Below are 17,694 nucleotides of genomic sequence, written 5' to 3' on the forward strand. Positions count from 1 at the left end.
GATTTTTAAGAAAATAACCCGAACCTCGAAACGGGTCGGGTTTTAAAAGAAAATTATTAATTCAAAAACCCAAGTTGTTACAATTTTGATTAGTCTTAGGAAAAACTAAATCAAGAATAACTTTAGTGATAACATTTATTTAAATAAGTTCTTGATTATCATTATCATAAGAGACATTATGATTGACTCATCCCATCTGTTATGCTATAGTTTTCAATAGAATGATTGTTATTAGAAAGAGCAGTAGCATAGTCATATCATGTCTTAATGGATTTTTAAAACTGAGAAGAGCTAAATGTTATTAAAACTCTTTATGAGACAAAATTCAATTGTGTTTTGAGATTAGATTGGATGATTTGGATGAAATCGTTATTTATAGAAGAATGTTATAGTGAGTAATATTATGGGATATTAAAATAATATATATTAAAATTTATTATCATTAGATTAATGAATAATCATTAATGTGATGATCATTATATTTTACTGAAGATGTGATATGTCTATTATTAACATCAAACTAATATACTATAATTAAAAGTTCTACTTAAACAAAAAATAAACCACCTTTGTGCAAAATTAAAATTTATTTAAGTATGTGTGCAAAACAATTGTAACACATCACCTTTAGGCTGAAGTGAGACAACTATTTTAATTATGCACGGGCTAGTTTTGCTAGATAAAAATGTAACACGTCACCTTTGGGCAGAAGTGAGACATTTGTATCATGTTATGCAAAAACTTACAAAAGCTTTCAATTAGACTTGAATGATATGGTAAATGTAACATATCACCTTTGGTTTGGGCAGAAGTGATACATCGAAATTCACTCAAGTTAAGCTTTATATGTTTTGAAAAATTATATAAGATTTAATTGTTTACAAAACATTTAATTAGGAACAGTTTATAGGAAAATTAAAGTTCTCGGGAAATTAGTTATCGAGACTTTTGAGTTCTTGGGAATTATGAGTTCTCGGGAATTTTAGTTAGCTCGGCTTTTAGTGGGTTTTCGGAATTATAAGAGTTTTCGAGTTTTATAAGGTTTTCGAGATTTTGGTAAACCAAAACCATTATAGAAAAAAACCGAAATTTAATTTTAAATTCTTAACACGTAAACTATTTTTAACCCATAAATTATTTTATCTCATCAATTATTTTTAAATCCCATAAACTAATTTATGATAAAGATGGAATTTGAATTTTAATGAATTATTTTGTTTCCAAATTTAAGATTTCATTATAATTATCCAAGATTTTGAAATCTTTTATTGATAAAACTATATTATGTTTCAAAATTTTTAATATATAAAAATCAATTAAAATGGGAAACAACATATTTATTCCTACGATTAATCCAAAATAAGGACGATTCTTCGGTTTTTATGATGAACATGAAGAACATCTTCGAAAAATCTTTAGTCAGTTTTCTCTGGAATCGAAATCTTAAACATAATTTTAACAGATTTCGAATATATCATAGTTTTAAATATGAATTTTAGCAATTATAACCAGTTTTCTTAATAAAACATGAAAACCGAAAAAAAAATAAGGTTTTAATCAAAATTCATGTTTTTCAATTTTAATTCCAGATTTAGAGAAAACATGAAGAACTTATTAATCACCATCACTCTGATACAACATGTTGATCAGTTCTTCATGTAAGTAATAAAACACATGATAAATATTAAAACTATGAACCTGTTACGGCATGAAGAGTAGTAATCGCAGCTGAGTATGATGTAGTCGACATGTTTGTCATCTTGATAGAGTTCCCCTTTAGGATGTATAATTAAGGAGTGTGTTAGGGTTCTTGAGAGGAACCCGGTTTAGAAGAGAGGAGACACATAAAATTGTATGTGAATTAGGTTCTGATGTTAATTTATTATCTTTATAAATACACCAAAGGGGAAACCCTTTATTAGTTAATTATATGTAATATGGCTAATGAACAATTACCAAACTAATATATAATAAGGTATAGTTAATATTTTAATCTATTATAATATAAATGATTATAATGGTCATATTTAAATATATATATTATTATATATTATTCCACTGGTGATTGTCTTATTAAATCTCCACCCTCCAAACATACTAACAAATTTTTGCATTTATGCATTATCACCAATCTTTTTATTAAAATTGCATGTTTTTAACGACTTTCTTGTGTGTTAGGTTACCGTACTCTCAAATTTAGAGCGTTTCGTTGTCCCACTCTGACCATTATACTAAGCTTTGTTGCTTCTTATTGTTAAAAATAATGTAATATAATATTATTAAAATCATAATATATCATATTTTTTAAAGTATTTTTGTAGAGAAATAATTAATTGAATGGTTTCCCTCTTCTCATTTATATGTACGTATATATAATTACAATTGGTTTCTCCTATAAGTCAAAATATATTTCAGCAATAACTACCAAATATATGAAAAGCAATTAACTAAATACAAGATACAATATGCTTTCTATTACACCCCCGCAGTCGAAGCGGGAGGAGAGCGGATGCTGAGACTGGATCGAAAGTCCTCAAATAGAGCTCGTGGTAGGCCTTTAGTGAAAATGTCAGCAACCTGAGAACGCGCGGGCATGTGAAGGACACGAACCTGACCTCGCTGAACTTGTTCGCGGACAAAGTGAATATCTAACTCAATGTGTTTCGTGCGCTGGTGTTGGACAGGATTACTTGAGAGATAAATAGCACTTACATTATTACAATATACCAGGGTGGCACGAGACAAGGGGCGTCGAAGCTCGAGTAGAAGATTACGCAACCAACAAATTTCAGCAACAACATTTGCAACCCACGGTATTCGGCTTCCGCGCTCGAACGAGAAATAGTAGGTTGGCGTTTCGAAGACCATGAGATCAGATTGTGACCGAGGTGGAGCGACGGGTGTCCGGGCATCCCGCCCAATCGGCGTCAGTATATGCGACAAGGGAGAGATTTGGTGGACGTCCGAGAGTGAGACCGAGATCGTAGGTACCTTTAGTATACCGAATGATCCTCTTTAGAGCTTCCCAATATGTCGTATGAGGAGCATGCATGTGCATGCAAATTTGCTTAACCGAATAGGTGATATCGGGTCATGTGAAAGTGAGATACTGTAATACCCCAGCGAGACTTTTGTAAAGTGTCGGGTTTTCAAAGATGTCACAAGAAGTAGCCCCAAGTTTAGGGTTTGTATCAATAGGGGTGGATACTGGCTTACACGTTTGCATACTGGCACGTTTAATTATATATTTTGCATAAGCATGTTGGGTCAAAAACATAGTATCACCTTTCCTTGAAACCGAAATACCCAATAAGTAACTTAGTGGGGCAAGATCTTTCATGGCAAACTCAGTAGCAAGCCCTCTTAGTAAGCGATTTCGAAGAGCATAGGTGGAGGTGAACAAAAGGATATCATCCACATATAAAAGTAAATACGCCGTTTCATTGCCGTTGTGTAGTGTGAAGAGGGAGGAGTCACACTTGCTTTGAGAGAAACCCAAAGTGAGAACATAGTCGGTAAACCGTTGATACCAGGCCCTCGATGCTTGTTTTAGACCATATAAGGATTTCTTGAGTGAACAAAAATGATTTGGAAATTCCTTGATTCGAAATCCCAATTGTTGGTACATAAAAACAGTTTCGGTAAGCTTACCGTGTAGAAAAGCATTAGTGACATCAAGTTGGCGCACCGACCATGATTGTGAAAGTGTTATCGTTAAACGGTTCGTATTGTGGCCGGTTTAACCACTGAACTAAACGTGTCACCACAATCTATCCCAACCTGTTGTAATCTCCCATCGCATACCAACCTAGCTTTATAACGCTCCAAGGAACCATCTGAATTAAATTTATGTTTGAACAACCACATGCTTCGAATCACATTCATATTTGGTTGTCTCGGGACTAATTCCCAAGTCTCATTTTTAATAAGTGCATTAAATTCGTTGGTCATCGCATTGGACCATTCAGGTGTAGATAAAGCATGGATTGGGTTTTTAGGGATCGGTATAATGGTGGTGGAATTTAGGTTGAATATTTGTTTTGACTTGGTGATGCCGCCCATGGCTCAAGTACGCATGGTCCGAGTATGTGGCAGAGTGGGGTTAGCCATGGAAGGTTGTGTGGGAGTATGTTGGGTAGTAGGTTCTGAGATGTGGGGGATGGAGCAGATTGTTGTGTGGATGGCATTGATTGTGGAAGTGGGCTCGGGTTTGGGGTGTGGATCGTGGAGTGTCGGCTGTTTGGTGGAGTGGTAGTGAGGGGTGTTGTGGGTTGGTCTTGGACATGTGGCAAGAATGATGGATGGAGAGTATGATTTAAAAACTCGTAGGATGGCTTAGGAGAGTGTTGGTGAGCAAAAGGAAAAATAGTTTCGTCTAAGATGACGTGACGTGATAGAATAATTTGATTTGTTTTGAGATCTAGGCATTTGTATCCTCTATGGTGTGGAGGATAACCGAGGAAAACACATGGGGTGGATCGAGAAGCGAGTTTATGGATAGTGGTGGAGGGAATGAAAGGGTAACAAAGACAACCAAAAACTCGTAAATGGTCGTAGGCGGGAGACCGATGACAAAGAAGTTGGGTAGGTGAAGAATAGTGAGTATTTTTTTGAGGAAGACTGTTTAGAATGTAAGTGGCCATGTCAAGGGCATGGTGCCAAAAATGAGGAGGTAGAGATGAATGGGCAAGAAGAGTGCGGATTATGTTATTAATAGATCGTATTGTGCGCTCAGCTTTACCATTTTGGGAGGATGTGTGGGGCACGAATGGCGAAAGAGCATGCCGGCGGTGGCACAAAATTGTTTGAAAGAATTGTTGGCGTATTCGGTGCCATTGTCACATTGAAATGTTTTTATTTTGCGTTCAAATTGGGTTTCAATTTGTTTGTAAAGATGTGTAAAAGTTGTGAATACTTGAGTCTTATTTGCAATAGGGTATGTCCACAAAAGATTTGTGTAATCGTCTAAGAACAATATAGCGGTGTCCGGCCGAGCTTAAAACCGGAGATGTCCATAGGTCGCTATGAATAATATCAAAAGGAAAAGTAGTGCAGGTAGTTGAATCATTAAAAGGTAAACGCACACTTTTACCAAACACACATGATTGAAAAATAGTCTTATTAGATTTTGCAAAATTAATAAAACTAGAGGATTTTAACGAATGTAATAAAGTGTTCCCCGGGTGACTAAGGCGGTGGTGCCGTAGTTTTTGAGAGACTTGTGAGACATCAGCAAAAGTTGATGGTGATTTGAGGTTGGAAAGGAGCGATGGTTGGAGAGTGTAGAGATCACCGCTGCTGTTGCACCGGATTAAAGAGATCCGAGTCTTGTAATCCATCACAAGAAAACCAAAGGGGTCAAACTCTATAGAAACACAATTGTCAATAGTAAGACGACGAACGGAAATAAGATTTTTGATTACTTAAGGGGCGTAAAGGACATTGTTTAATTTTAGGGGTGGGAAAGGGGGTGGTAGGTGTTGATTGCCATACCCGTTAACCGGGATGGTCGTGCCATTTCCAACGATAATATTTTGTTTAATGCAACTTTTAATATAAGAATGAAAATTACCCGGATTGTTGGTCATATGTGTTGTAGCACCAGTATCCATAGCCCACTGATCTAGCGGGTTCAACGACATCGTGTACAGTGCTTGCTCAATGTTGGTGGGTTGATAGGCCGCATGATGGGCTTGATTTGGCCTAGGTCCAAGAATGCCATTATTATTTGAAACTTGTGAGGGGTTATTAGGCTGTGTAGGTTACGAACAAGGTGGTGTGGGCCATGGGGATGACAGGTTTGTGTAGTAGGGTGATGGAGGTTGAGCCGATTAGTAGGGTGGAACGGGCCATGTTGGGTAGTAGGTTTGTTGCCATGGAGTTTGTTGTGGATAGTAACCACGCCCTCTGCCAAAAGTTTGTCTACCGCGTCCACGTCCGCGAGACCTTCCGCGACCACGGGATCGATCTTGAGATGGATCATATCGGTAATCGGGAGCAGGAGGGGCGTTGGTCGGTGTGTTTGCGGATGTGGATTTAGAGGCGGATGCATGTAGGGCGGTGCCGTCGGCAGTAGCGGCAGACATAGCGGTTTCAGATTTGCGAGTTTCTTCGCGTAAAAGTCAAGATCGAGCGTTATAGAAGCTGGGTAGGGGCTCGGTTTGCTGCAGAACTGTGGCGAATGGACCATAGGCTTCATTAAGACATGTTATTAATTGTGTGTCAAGTTGATTGTCATCGATTTCCTTACCCACATTAGATAACTGATCAGCAAGCATCTTTAATTCTTGGCAATAAGCAGTGCAGTTTGGAAAGGCGTCAAGACGGGTGTTTGAGAGTTTGTTGGCAAGGTAAATGGCTCTACAGGTTTTATTATCTTGGAAGATAGCTTCAAGGGCTTCCCATGCATCACATGCAGTGGTGTTTTTTCTAAGAATGGTATGTATAAGGTCTTGACTTATGGTACCGTAGATCCATTGAAGTACAATAGGATTGATACGTTCCCATTGCTGGAGATCTTTCGCAGCATCTTCTGGTTTGGCTGGCGTGGGCGGATTTTTGTTGGATAAATGGTCGAAAACCATGAAAGCTTTGCAATGAATTTTAAATAACTCAGACCAAGAAGTGTATTGAGCCGATTCCATCTCTAGGATTACAGAAATACAGGTCTTAATGTTGGAGACTGTAAGCGGGGGTGAAGTTTGGAATCCATGAGAAAGAATTAGAGGGGAGAAGAGGGTGAACAGAGTTATGGGTAGCGGTGGCGTAGAGGGTGGCGGCTGATTTTAGGGTTAGGATCGTTGGGCGAATGATACCATGTACAGAAATAATTATTTGAATGGTTTCCCTCTTCTCATTCATATGTACGTATATATAATTACAATTGATATCTCCTATAAGTGAAATAATATTTCAGCAATAACTACCAAATATATGAAAATCAATTAACCGAGGAAAACACATGGGGTGGATCGAGAAGCGAGTTTATGGATAGTGGTGGAGGGAATGAAAGGGTAACAAAGACAACCAAAAACTCGTAAATGATCGTAGGCGGGAGACCGATGATAAAGAAGTTCGGTAGGTGAAGAATAGTGAGTATTTTTGTGAGGTAGACTGTTTAGAATGTAAGTGGCCATGTCAAGGGCATGGTGCCAAAAATGAGGAGGTAGAGATGAATGGGCAAGAAGAGTGCGGATTATGTTGTTAATAGATCGTATTGTGCGCTCAGCTTTACCATTTTGGGAGGATGTGTGGGGCACGAATGGCGAAAGAGCATGCCGGCGGTGGCACAAAATTGTTTGAAAGAATTGTTGGCGTATTCGGCGCCATTGTCACATTGAAATGTTTTTATTTTGCGTTCAAATTGGGTTTCAATTTGTTTGTAAAGATGTGTAAAAGTTGTGAATACTTGAGTCTTATTTGCAATAGGGTATGTCCACAAAAGATTTGTGTAATCATCTAAGAACAATATAGCGGTGTCCGGCCGAGCTTAAAACCGGAGATGTCCATAGGCCGCTATGAATTATTGTGAATTGATAGTCAGAGAATATGAAATTGGGAGAGAATTGTTCTATATTTTATTATTCATTACAATTACATTGGGAGGAATAAATACAATTTCATATGGTCACAAAATAGGAAACACAATCGGGCATACGTAAAAATTGGCTCTAATTTTGGTGAGCCAATCACCTTATGTTTACAAGGGATATGATGAATATTTTCTGATCCTTAAATATCTCCATAAAATATTTCTTCATTTTCTAACACTCTCCCTCAAGTTGAGTGGTGGGATTTTCAAAGCTCAACTTGTTTAAACAATCATTGAAAGCTCTCCCGTTGACGGCCTTTGTTAGGATGTCTGCTAGTTGATTTTCTGATGGGACAAATGGAAGCTTGATTATGCCTGTCTCGATTTTTTCTTTAGTGAAATGTCTATCCACTTCGACATGTTTGGTTCGATCATGTTGAACTGGATTTTCTGAAATTTGGATGGCAGCCTTATTATCACACATAATTTCAATGGTTCTATTTGGAGGAAAGCCTATCTCCATTAGAAGTTTTTGTAACCATAAAACTTCTGCCACACCTCGTGCGATTCCACGAAACTCAGCTTCAGCACTTGAAAGGGCAACCACCTTCTGTTTTTTGCTTCTCCAAGTGACTAGATTTCCACCTACTAAAGTGAAGTATCCTGATGTTGATCTCCTGTTATCTTTATTTCCTGCCCAGTCTGCATCCGTATATCCTTGAATCTCTAAATGCCCATTTGTTCTAAAGAGAATACCATGTTCGGCTGTACCTTTTAGATACCTTATAATCCTCCATACGGCCTCCATGTGACTCACTTGGGGCTGATGCATAAACTGACTAACTACACCCACTGCATAGGCTATATCTGGTCGAGTATGAGAAAGATATATCAGTTTACCCACCATTCGTTGATATCTTTCTCTATCGGCCAATTTTGCTCCTTCCTCCATGTGTAACTGATGATTTACAATCATTGGAGTGTCAGCCGATTTACAATCAATCATCCCAGCTTCAGCCAACAAATCAAGGATATATTTTTTCTGACAAATAAATATTCCTTGCTTGGACCTTAGAACTTCAATTCCAAGAAAATACTTGAGCCTTCCTAAGTCTTTCATTTCAAATTCTGTGAACAGGTTTTTCTTTAGTCTAGACATTTCCTCATGATCATCACCTGTAATTATCATATCATCAACATAAACAATTAAACAAGTCACACGGGTTCCCCTTTTTTTAAGGAACAAAGTGTGATCCGAGTTGCTTTGTTTAAAGCCATATTTCTTCATAGCAATGGTGAATCTCCCAAACCAAGCCCGTGGGGATTGTTTTAGCCCATAGATAGACCGTTTTAATCGGCATACTTCTCTGGTTCCAAACTCTGTCATGAAGCCTGGTGGAGCTTCCATATAGACTTCTTCCTTTAACTCCCCATGTAAGAAGGCATTCTTTACATCAAATTGGTGAAGAGGCCAGCCTTTGTTGGCTGCAACAGAGAGAAGAACCCTAACTGTGTCGAGTTTTGCCACTGGTGAGAATGTTTCTGAGTAGTCAATCCCGTATGTCTGTGTATACCCTTTGGCAACCAGTCGAGCTTTATACCTCTCAATGGTACCATCGGGTTTATGTTTAATAGAAAATACCCAACGACATCCTACTGGTTTCTTTCCTGTTGGAAGCTTGCTTTTCTCCCAAGTGTCATTTTTATGTAGGGCTTTCATCTCTGTCTCCATTGCATCCTTCCATACTTCTGAGGCTAAGGCTTCCTCAACAGTTGTTGGAATTTCTTCTGAATATAATGAGGAATTAAATGCTTTGGCTTCTTTGGACAAGTTTCCTTTGGCAATGTTTGCTACAGGGTATCTGGAGCTTCGAGATACTTTTTCTGGAGAGTACCGTTTTGGAGGAACTCCTCTATTTACCCTCGGGGGTAACACATACTGACCGGTTGGTTCTTGGACTGATTGATCTTCACCATTAGTTGTTTGTTCCCCCTGTTCTATTATTGTTTGCTGAACATCATGATTAGTAGCACATGAAGGATCATCATTTTGTTCAAGTATAGGAGATTCAGGTATAGAAGACTCACTTACCTCGGGTATCAAGTTGGGGGGACCATGTTCAGTGACACTGGTAGCGGGCTGTGTGGAATTTAGTGACGTATTTTGAATACTGTGAGTAGTTTCTTCCGACGAGGGCATCCAAACCAACCAACTTAATGGGTCAACATAGACTTCCTCCCCCTGGCCACTATGTTGGGAGTTGTAGAAAAATTCTGTTTCAAGGAAGTCACAGTCCATTGTAGTATACATGTGCTGTTTTTTCGGATTGTAACAACGATACCCTTTTTGATTAACTCCATACCCTACAAATACACACTTTTCTGCACATGGCTCAAGTTTGTTCCGATTATTTTTTGGAAGATGGACAAATACAGAGCAACCAAACACCTTAGGTTCAAGAGTAAGTGGTGAAGGGGGTTTGGTAAACTCGGTTAGAGTTTCAATTGGGGTTTTGAGTTTAAGAGCTTTGGTTGGGAGACGATTTATGAGATAAGTAGCCGTAGCTAGGGCTTCGGGCCAAAAAGATGTGGGAACATGAGATTCAATAAGTAAGGCACGTGTTATTTCTAATAAAATTCGGTTTTTTCGTTCAGACACACCATTTTGTTCAGGCGTGTAGGGACAAGAAGTCTGATGAATTATTCCCTTTGATTGACAAAATTGTTTCATGGAGTTATTAACAAATTCTCCTCCATTATCTGATCTGAAAATCTGTATAGGGCAATGGAATTGGGTTTCGACCATTTGATGAAACTCGATGAATTTTTCAAAGACCTCAGATTTGTGCTTTAAAAAATACATCCAGGTCATACGAGTGCAGTCATCAACAAATATAACAAAATACCGAAAGTTCTGCCCCCCCCCCCACAACCTTTGCTGGTCCCCAAACATCAGAATGGATTAGCGAAAAAGGAACATCAACACGAGTATTATTAGGCTTATAGGAATGTCTGTGGCTCTTGGCCAAAACACAAGTTTCACAAGTTAACGTGTTTTTTGAAGAAAATAACTTTGGAAACAAAAGATGTAAGTAACCAGTGGATGGGTGTCCCAACCTCCTATGCCATAACCATGCTTCTCTATCAAGACTTCCATGAGCTAACATCACAGTCCCCTGATGAGTCACTTCATCCACATAGTACAGCCCTTGGCGTTCAGTGCCACGCCCAATGATCACTCCCGTCCTGATATCCTGTAAGATGCAGAAGGTAGGGTGCATTAGAACTGAACAGTTTAATTCTTTCGTGACATGGCTAATGGATAAAAGTTTATGTGACAGTGTGGGAATATAAAGACAGTTTGACAATTTCAAGGTTGGTGACACTTCAACCGTTCCTCCCCCTTTAACGGTAATCATTTCTCCACTTGCAGTCTGGATATGGTTTTTTGTTGGTTTCGACTTAGCTTTTATATCTGAAATGTCAAATGTCATTGTATCTGTGGCGCCGCAGTCAAGTATCCAAGAATTATTGAGACCGTCACAACCTTTTGCAACATTCACTTTTCCCATTGTTTTCAAATCATTATTCTGTTGCAAAATAGATTTTTGAAAGGTTTTTGGTGATAGTTCATGATTTAGAGTGGAGTTTTCAAGTAACTTTCGAAATTCAATGAAAAAGTATTCAACTTTGAAGATAGACGAGGGACTTGAATGATAATTATTTGAAATACAAGGGGTTCTAATAAAAGGGTTTGAGTTATCAATCTCAAACCCTTTACCTGTGTCGCTATCTTCTTCTTCCACTACCGCTGCAAGACCCCCGAATCCTCCTCCACTGCCCCTTTTTTTTCCGGTGAAGCCGCCGTCGTTGACGGCTGTCTTGTTGTCCACGGTGGCACCCGTTTTTCCCCCATCTTTGTTATTACCCTTTTTGTGGCCATCAGTCCACCACTCGGGGTACCCAATGATCTTGAAGCATTCTTCCTTAGTGTGCCTGGTCATACCACAATGGGTGCACTTCAGGTGAGTTTTATCTGGTTTAGGTGGCTGTGGCCGGCGAACACCCTTTGCTGCAAGGCCGGTTCCGTTAGGGTTTTCTGGGTCGGTTTCTATGAGCCCAGCCGCCACCCCTGATTGTTCATCTTTTGGGTTTATTCCTAGAATTTTCTGGTGATTTTCTTCCTTCCGGATTATTGCATATGCTTCCTCTGCAGAGGGGAGGGGTTCTGATCGAAGTATTTCCCTTTTTACAGGTTCATACTTCCGATCCAAAGAACTGAGAAATTGAAATAGCTTTTGTTCAGACCTGATTTTGGTATAGATTTGGATGTCTTCCGGGCACTTCATCGGGTTTGGATCAATTCTTTCAATTTCTCCCCATATCCCTTGTAGAGTAATCCACAGGTTTTCAAGGGAGGCATCATTCTGTTTAATCTCATTAGCCCTCACATGGAGATTAAAAGTTTGTAATTTATCCTTTCCGCTACTATAAGTGACCACCAGGGCTTCCCAAAGTGTTTTCGCAGTGGGAAACTCAGTTAAGTTACTTGCAAGTACCGGCTCAATGTTTTGAATCAGCCATGAGAAAACGACTAGGTCTTCTTGTTCCCATTGCTCATACGTTGCATCAGTCATATTTGGGGGATCGGTGGTTAAATGCTTCAGTAATGCCTTTGATTTTCCACCTATAGCCACCCGAATCATTCGGGTCCACAAGGCATAATTCTGATTATTGAGTTTGAGATTGATCTGCAGGTTGTCGGATAATTTTGGATTTTGGGTTTGGAAGTTTTGAGGATTGAATCCATCCTTGAACAGCTTTGCAAGTTGGATGGCTAATTCTAAACCTGAATTGCCGTCTTCGGACATGGCGATTAGGCTTGGAAAATTGGTTGAAGGCTTTGGTATATGATGAGCAATTCGGTCCTAGAAACAGGAACCATGCTCTGATACCATATTGTGAATTGATAGTCAGAGAATATGAAATTGGGAGAGAATTGTTCTATATTTTCTTATTCATTACAATTACATTGGGAGGAATAAATACAATTTCATATGGTCACAAAATAGGAAACACAATCGGGCATACGTAAAAATTGGCTCTAATTTTGGTGAGCCAATCACCTTATGTTTACAAGGGATATGATGAATATTTTCTGATCCTTAAATATCTCCATAAAATATTTCTTCATTTTCTAACATGAATAATATCAAAAGGAAAAGTATTGCAAGTAGTTGAATCATTAAAAGGTAAACGCACACTTTTACCAAACACACATGATTGAAAAATAGTCTTATTAGATTTTGCAAAATTAATAAAACTAGAGGATTTTAACGAATGTAATAAAGTGTTCCCCGGGTGACTAAGGCGGTGGTGCCGTAGTTTTTGAGAGACTTGTGAGACATCAGCAAAAGTTGATGGTGATTTGAGGTTGGAAAGGAGCGACGGTTGGAGAGTGTAGAGATCACCGCTGCTGTTGCACCGGATTAAAGAGATCCGAGTCTTGTAATCCATCACAAGAAAATCAAAGGGGTCAAACTCTATAGAAACACAATTGTCAATAGTAAGACGACGAACGGAAATAAGATTTTTGATTACTTAAGGGGCGTAAAGGACATTGTTTAATTTTAGGGGTGGGAAAGGGGGTGGTAGGTGTTGATTGCCATACCCGTTAACCGGGATGGTCGTGCCATTTCAAACGATAATATTTTGTTTAATGCAACTTTTAATATAAGAATGAAAATTACCCGGATTGTTGGTCATATGTGTTGTAGCACCAGTATCCATAGCCCACTGATCTAGCGGGTTCAACGACATCGTGTACAGTGCTTGCTCAATGTTGGTGGGTTGATAGGCCGCATGATGGGCTTGATTTGGCCTAGGTCCAAGAATGCCATTATTATTTGAAACTTGTGAGGGGTTATTAGGCTGTGTAGGTTACGAACAAGGTGGTGTGGGCCATGGGGATGACAGGTTTGTGTAGTATGGTGATGGAGGTTGAGCCGATTAGTAGGGTGGAACAGGCCATGTTGGGTAGTAGGTTTGTTGCCATGGAGTTTGTTGTGGATAGTAACCACGCCCTCTGCCAAAAGTTTGTCTACCGCGTCCACGTCCGCGAGACCTTCCGCGACCACGGGATCGATCTTGAGATGGATCATATCGGTAATCGGGAGCAGGAGGGGCGTTGGCCGGTGTGTTTGCGGATGTGGATTTAGAGGCAGATGCATGTAGGGCGGTGCCGTCGGCAGTAGCGGCAGACATAACGGTTTCAGATTTGCGAGTTTCTTCGCGTAAAAGTCAAGATCGAGCGTTATAGAAGCTGGGTAGGGGCTCGGTTTGCTGCAGAACTGTGGCAAATGGACCATAGGCTTCATTAAGACATGTTATTAATTGTGTGTCAAGTTGATTGTCATCGATTTCCTTACCCACATTAGATAACTGATCAGCAAGCATCTTTAATTCTTGGCAATAAGCAGTGCAGTTTGGAAAGGCGTCAAGACTGGTGTTTGAGAGTTTGTTGGCAAGGTAAATGGCTCTACAGGTTTTATTATCTTGGAAGATGGCTTCAAGGGCTTCCCATGCATCACATGCAGTGGTGTTTTTTCTAAGAATGGTATGTATAAGGTCTTGACTAATGGTACCGTAGATCCATTGAAGTACAATAGGATTGATACGTTCCCATTGCTGGAGATCTTTCGCAGCATCTTCTGGTTTGGCTGGCGTGGGCGGCTTTTTGTTGGATAAATGGTCGAAAACCATGAAAGCTTTGCAATGAATTTTAAATAACTCAGACCAAGAAGTGTATTGAGCCGATTCCATCTCTAGGATTACAGGAATACAGGTCTTAATGTTGGAGACTGTAAGCGGGGGTGAAGTTTGGAATCCATGAGAAAGAATTAGAGGGGAGAAGAGGGTGAACAGAGTTATGGGTAGCGGTGGCGTAGAGGGTGGCGGCTGATTTTAGGGTTAGGATCGTTGGGCGAATGATACCATGTACAGAAATAATTATTTGAATGGTTTCCCTCTTCTCATTCATATGTACGTATATATAATTACAATTGATATCTCCTATAAGTGAAATAATATTTCAGCAATAACTACCAAATATATGAAAATCAATTAACCGAGGAAAACACATGGGGTGGATCGAGAAGCGAGTTTATGGATAGTGGTGGAGGGAATGAAAGGGTAACAAAGACAACCAAAAACTCGTAAATGATCGTAGGCGGGAGACCGATGATAAAGAAGTTCGGTAGGTGAAGAATAGTGAGTATTTTTGTGAGGTAGACTGTTTAGAATGTAAGTGGCCATGTCAAGGGCATGGTGCCAAAAATGAGGAGGTAGAGATGAATGGGCAAGAAGAGTGCGGATTATGTTATTAATAGATCGTATTGTGCGCTCAGCTTTACCATTTTGGGAGGATGTGTGGGGCACGAATGGCGAAAGAGCATGCCGGCGGTGGCACAAAATTGTTTGAAAGAATTGTTGGCGTATTCGGTGCCATTGTCACATTGAAATGTTTTTATTTTGCGTTCAAATTGGGTTTCAATTTGTTTGTAAAGATGTGTAAAAGTTGTGAATACTTGAGTCTTATTTGCAATAGGGTATGTCCACAAAAGATTTGTGTAATCATCTAAGAACAATATAGCGGTGTCCGGCCGAGCTTAAAACCGGAGATGTCCATAGGCCGCTATGTATTATTGTGAATTGATAGTCAGAGAATATGAAATTGGGAGAGAATTGTTCTATATTTTCTTATTCATTACAATTACATTGGGAGGAATAAATACAATTTCATATGGTCACAAAATAGGAAACACAATCGGGCATACGTAAAAATTGGCTCTAATTTTGGTGAGCCAATCACCTTATGTTTACAAGGGATATGATGAATATTTTCTGATCCTTAAATATCTCCATAAAATATTTCTTCATTTTCTAACACTCTCCCTCAAGTTGAGTGGTGGGATTTCCAAAGCTCAACTTGTTTAAACAATCATTGAAAGCTCTCCCGTTGACGGCCTTTGTTAGGATGTCTGCTAGTTGATTTTCTGATGGGACAAATGGAAGCTTGATTATGCCTGTCTCGATTTTTTCTTTAATGAAATGTCTATCCACTTCGACATGTTTGGTTCGATCATGTTGAACTGGATTTTCTGAAATTTGGATGGCAGCCTTATTATCACACATAATTTCAATGGTTCTATTTGGAGGAAAGCCTATCTCCATTAGAAGTTTTTGTAACCATAAAACTTCTGCCACACCTCGTGCGATTCCACGAAACTCAGCTTCAGCACTTGAAAGGGCAACCACCTTCTGTTTTTTGCTTCTCCAAGTGACTAGATTTCCACCTACTAAAGTGAAGTATCCTGATGTTGATCTCCTGTTATCTTTATTTCCTGCCCAGTCTGCATCCGTATATCCTTGAATCTCTAAATGCCCATTTGTTCTAAAGAGAATACCATGTTCGGCTGTACCTTTTAGATACCTTATAATCCTCCATACGGCCTCCATGTGACTCACTTGGGGCTGATGCATAAACTGACTAACTACACCCACTGCATAGGCTATATCTGGTCGAGTATGAGAAAGATATATCAGTTTACCCACCATTCGTTGATATCTTTCTCTATCGGTCAATTTTGCTCCTTCCTCCATGTGTAACTGATGATTTACAATCATTGGAGTGTCAGCCGATTTACAATCAATCATCCCAGCTTCAGCCAACAAATCAAGGATATATTTTTTCTGACAAATAAATATTCCTTGCTTGGACCTTAGAACTTCAATTCCAAGAAAATACTTGAGCCTTCCTAAGTCTTTCATTTCAAATTCTGTGAACAGGTTTTTCTTTAGTCTAGACATTTCCTCATGATCATCACCTGTAATTATCATATCATCAACATAAATAATTAAACAAGTCACACGGGTTCCCCTTTTTTTAAGGAACAAAGTGTGATCCGAGTTGCTTTGTTTAAAGCCATATTTCTTCATAGCAATGGTGAATCTCCCAAACCAAGCCCGTGGGGATTGTTTTAGCCCATAGATAGACCGTTTTAATCGGCATACTTCTCTGGTTCCAAACTCTGTCATGAAGCCTGGTGGAGCTTCCATATAGACTTCTTCCTTTAACTCCCCATGTAAGAAGGCATTCTTTACATCAAATTGGTGAAGAGGCCAGCCTTTGTTGGCTGCAACAGAGAGAAGAACCCTAACTGTGTCGAGTTTTGCCACTGGTGAGAATGTTTCTGAGTAGTCAATCCCGTATGTCTGTGTATACCCTTTGGCAACCAGTCGAGCTTTATACCTCTCAATGGTACCATCGGGTTTATGTTTAATAGAAAATACCCAACGACATCCTACTGGTTTCTTTCCTGTTGGAAGCTTGCTTTTCTCCCAAGTGTCATTTTTATGTAGGGCTTTCATCTCTGTCTCCATTGCATCCTTCCATACTTCTGAGGCTAAGGCTTCCTCAACAGTTGTTGGAATTTCTTCTGAATATAATGAGGAATTAAATGCTTTGGCTTCTTTGGACAAGTTTCCTTTGGCAATGTTTGCTACAGGGTATCTGGAGCTTCGAGATACTTTTTCTAGAGAGTACCGTTTTGGAGGAACTCCTCTATTTACCCTCGGGGGTAACACATACTGACCGGTTGGTTCTTGGACTGATTGATCTTCACCATTAGTTGTTTGTTCCCCCTGTTCTATTATTGTTTGCTGAACATCATGATTAGTAGCACATGAAGGATCATCATTTTGTTCAAGTATAGGAGATTCAGGTATAGAAGACTCACTTACCTCGGGTATCAAGTTGGGGGGACCATGTTCAGTGACACTGGCAGCGGGCTGTGTGGAATTTAGTGACGTATTTTGAATACTGTGAGTAGTTTCTTCCGACGAGGGCATCCAAACCAACCAACTTAATGGGTCAACATAGACTTCCTCCCCCTGGCCACTATGTTGGGAGTTGTAGAAAAATTCTGTTTCAAGGAAGTCGCAGTCCATTGTAGTATACATGTGCTGTTTTTTCGGATTGTAACAACGATACCCTTTTTGATTAACTCCATACCCTACAAATACACACTTTTCTGCACATGGCTCAAGTTTGTTCCGATTATTTTTTGGAAGATGGACAAATACAGAGCAACCAAACACCTTAG

General features: G+C 39.4%; 2 protein-coding genes across 2 annotated transcripts; both read right to left on the minus strand.

Moving 5' to 3' along the window:
- Positions 1 to 6,122: 6,122 nt before the first annotated feature.
- LOC143607879 (uncharacterized) lies at positions 6,123 to 6,644 on the minus strand. Its single transcript, XM_077083163.1, has one exon. The coding sequence runs from the start codon at positions 6,642 to 6,644 to the stop codon at positions 6,123 to 6,125; it is 522 nt and encodes a 173-aa protein (XP_076939278.1).
- Positions 6,645 to 13,831: 7,187 nt separating this feature from the next.
- On the minus strand, positions 13,832 to 14,353 carry LOC143607881 (uncharacterized). The gene has a single exon (XM_077083164.1). The coding sequence runs from the start codon at positions 14,351 to 14,353 to the stop codon at positions 13,832 to 13,834; it is 522 nt and encodes a 173-aa protein (XP_076939279.1).
- Positions 14,354 to 17,694: the final 3,341 nt, after the last annotated feature.

Source organism: Bidens hawaiensis, unplaced genomic scaffold (genome assembly GCF_021521415.1).
Source record: "Bidens hawaiensis isolate Kalapana, Puna unplaced genomic scaffold, B.hawaiensis_p1.1 tig00088658_1, whole genome shotgun sequence".
NCBI classification, from domain to species: Eukaryota; Viridiplantae; Streptophyta; class Magnoliopsida; order Asterales; family Asteraceae; genus Bidens; species Bidens hawaiensis.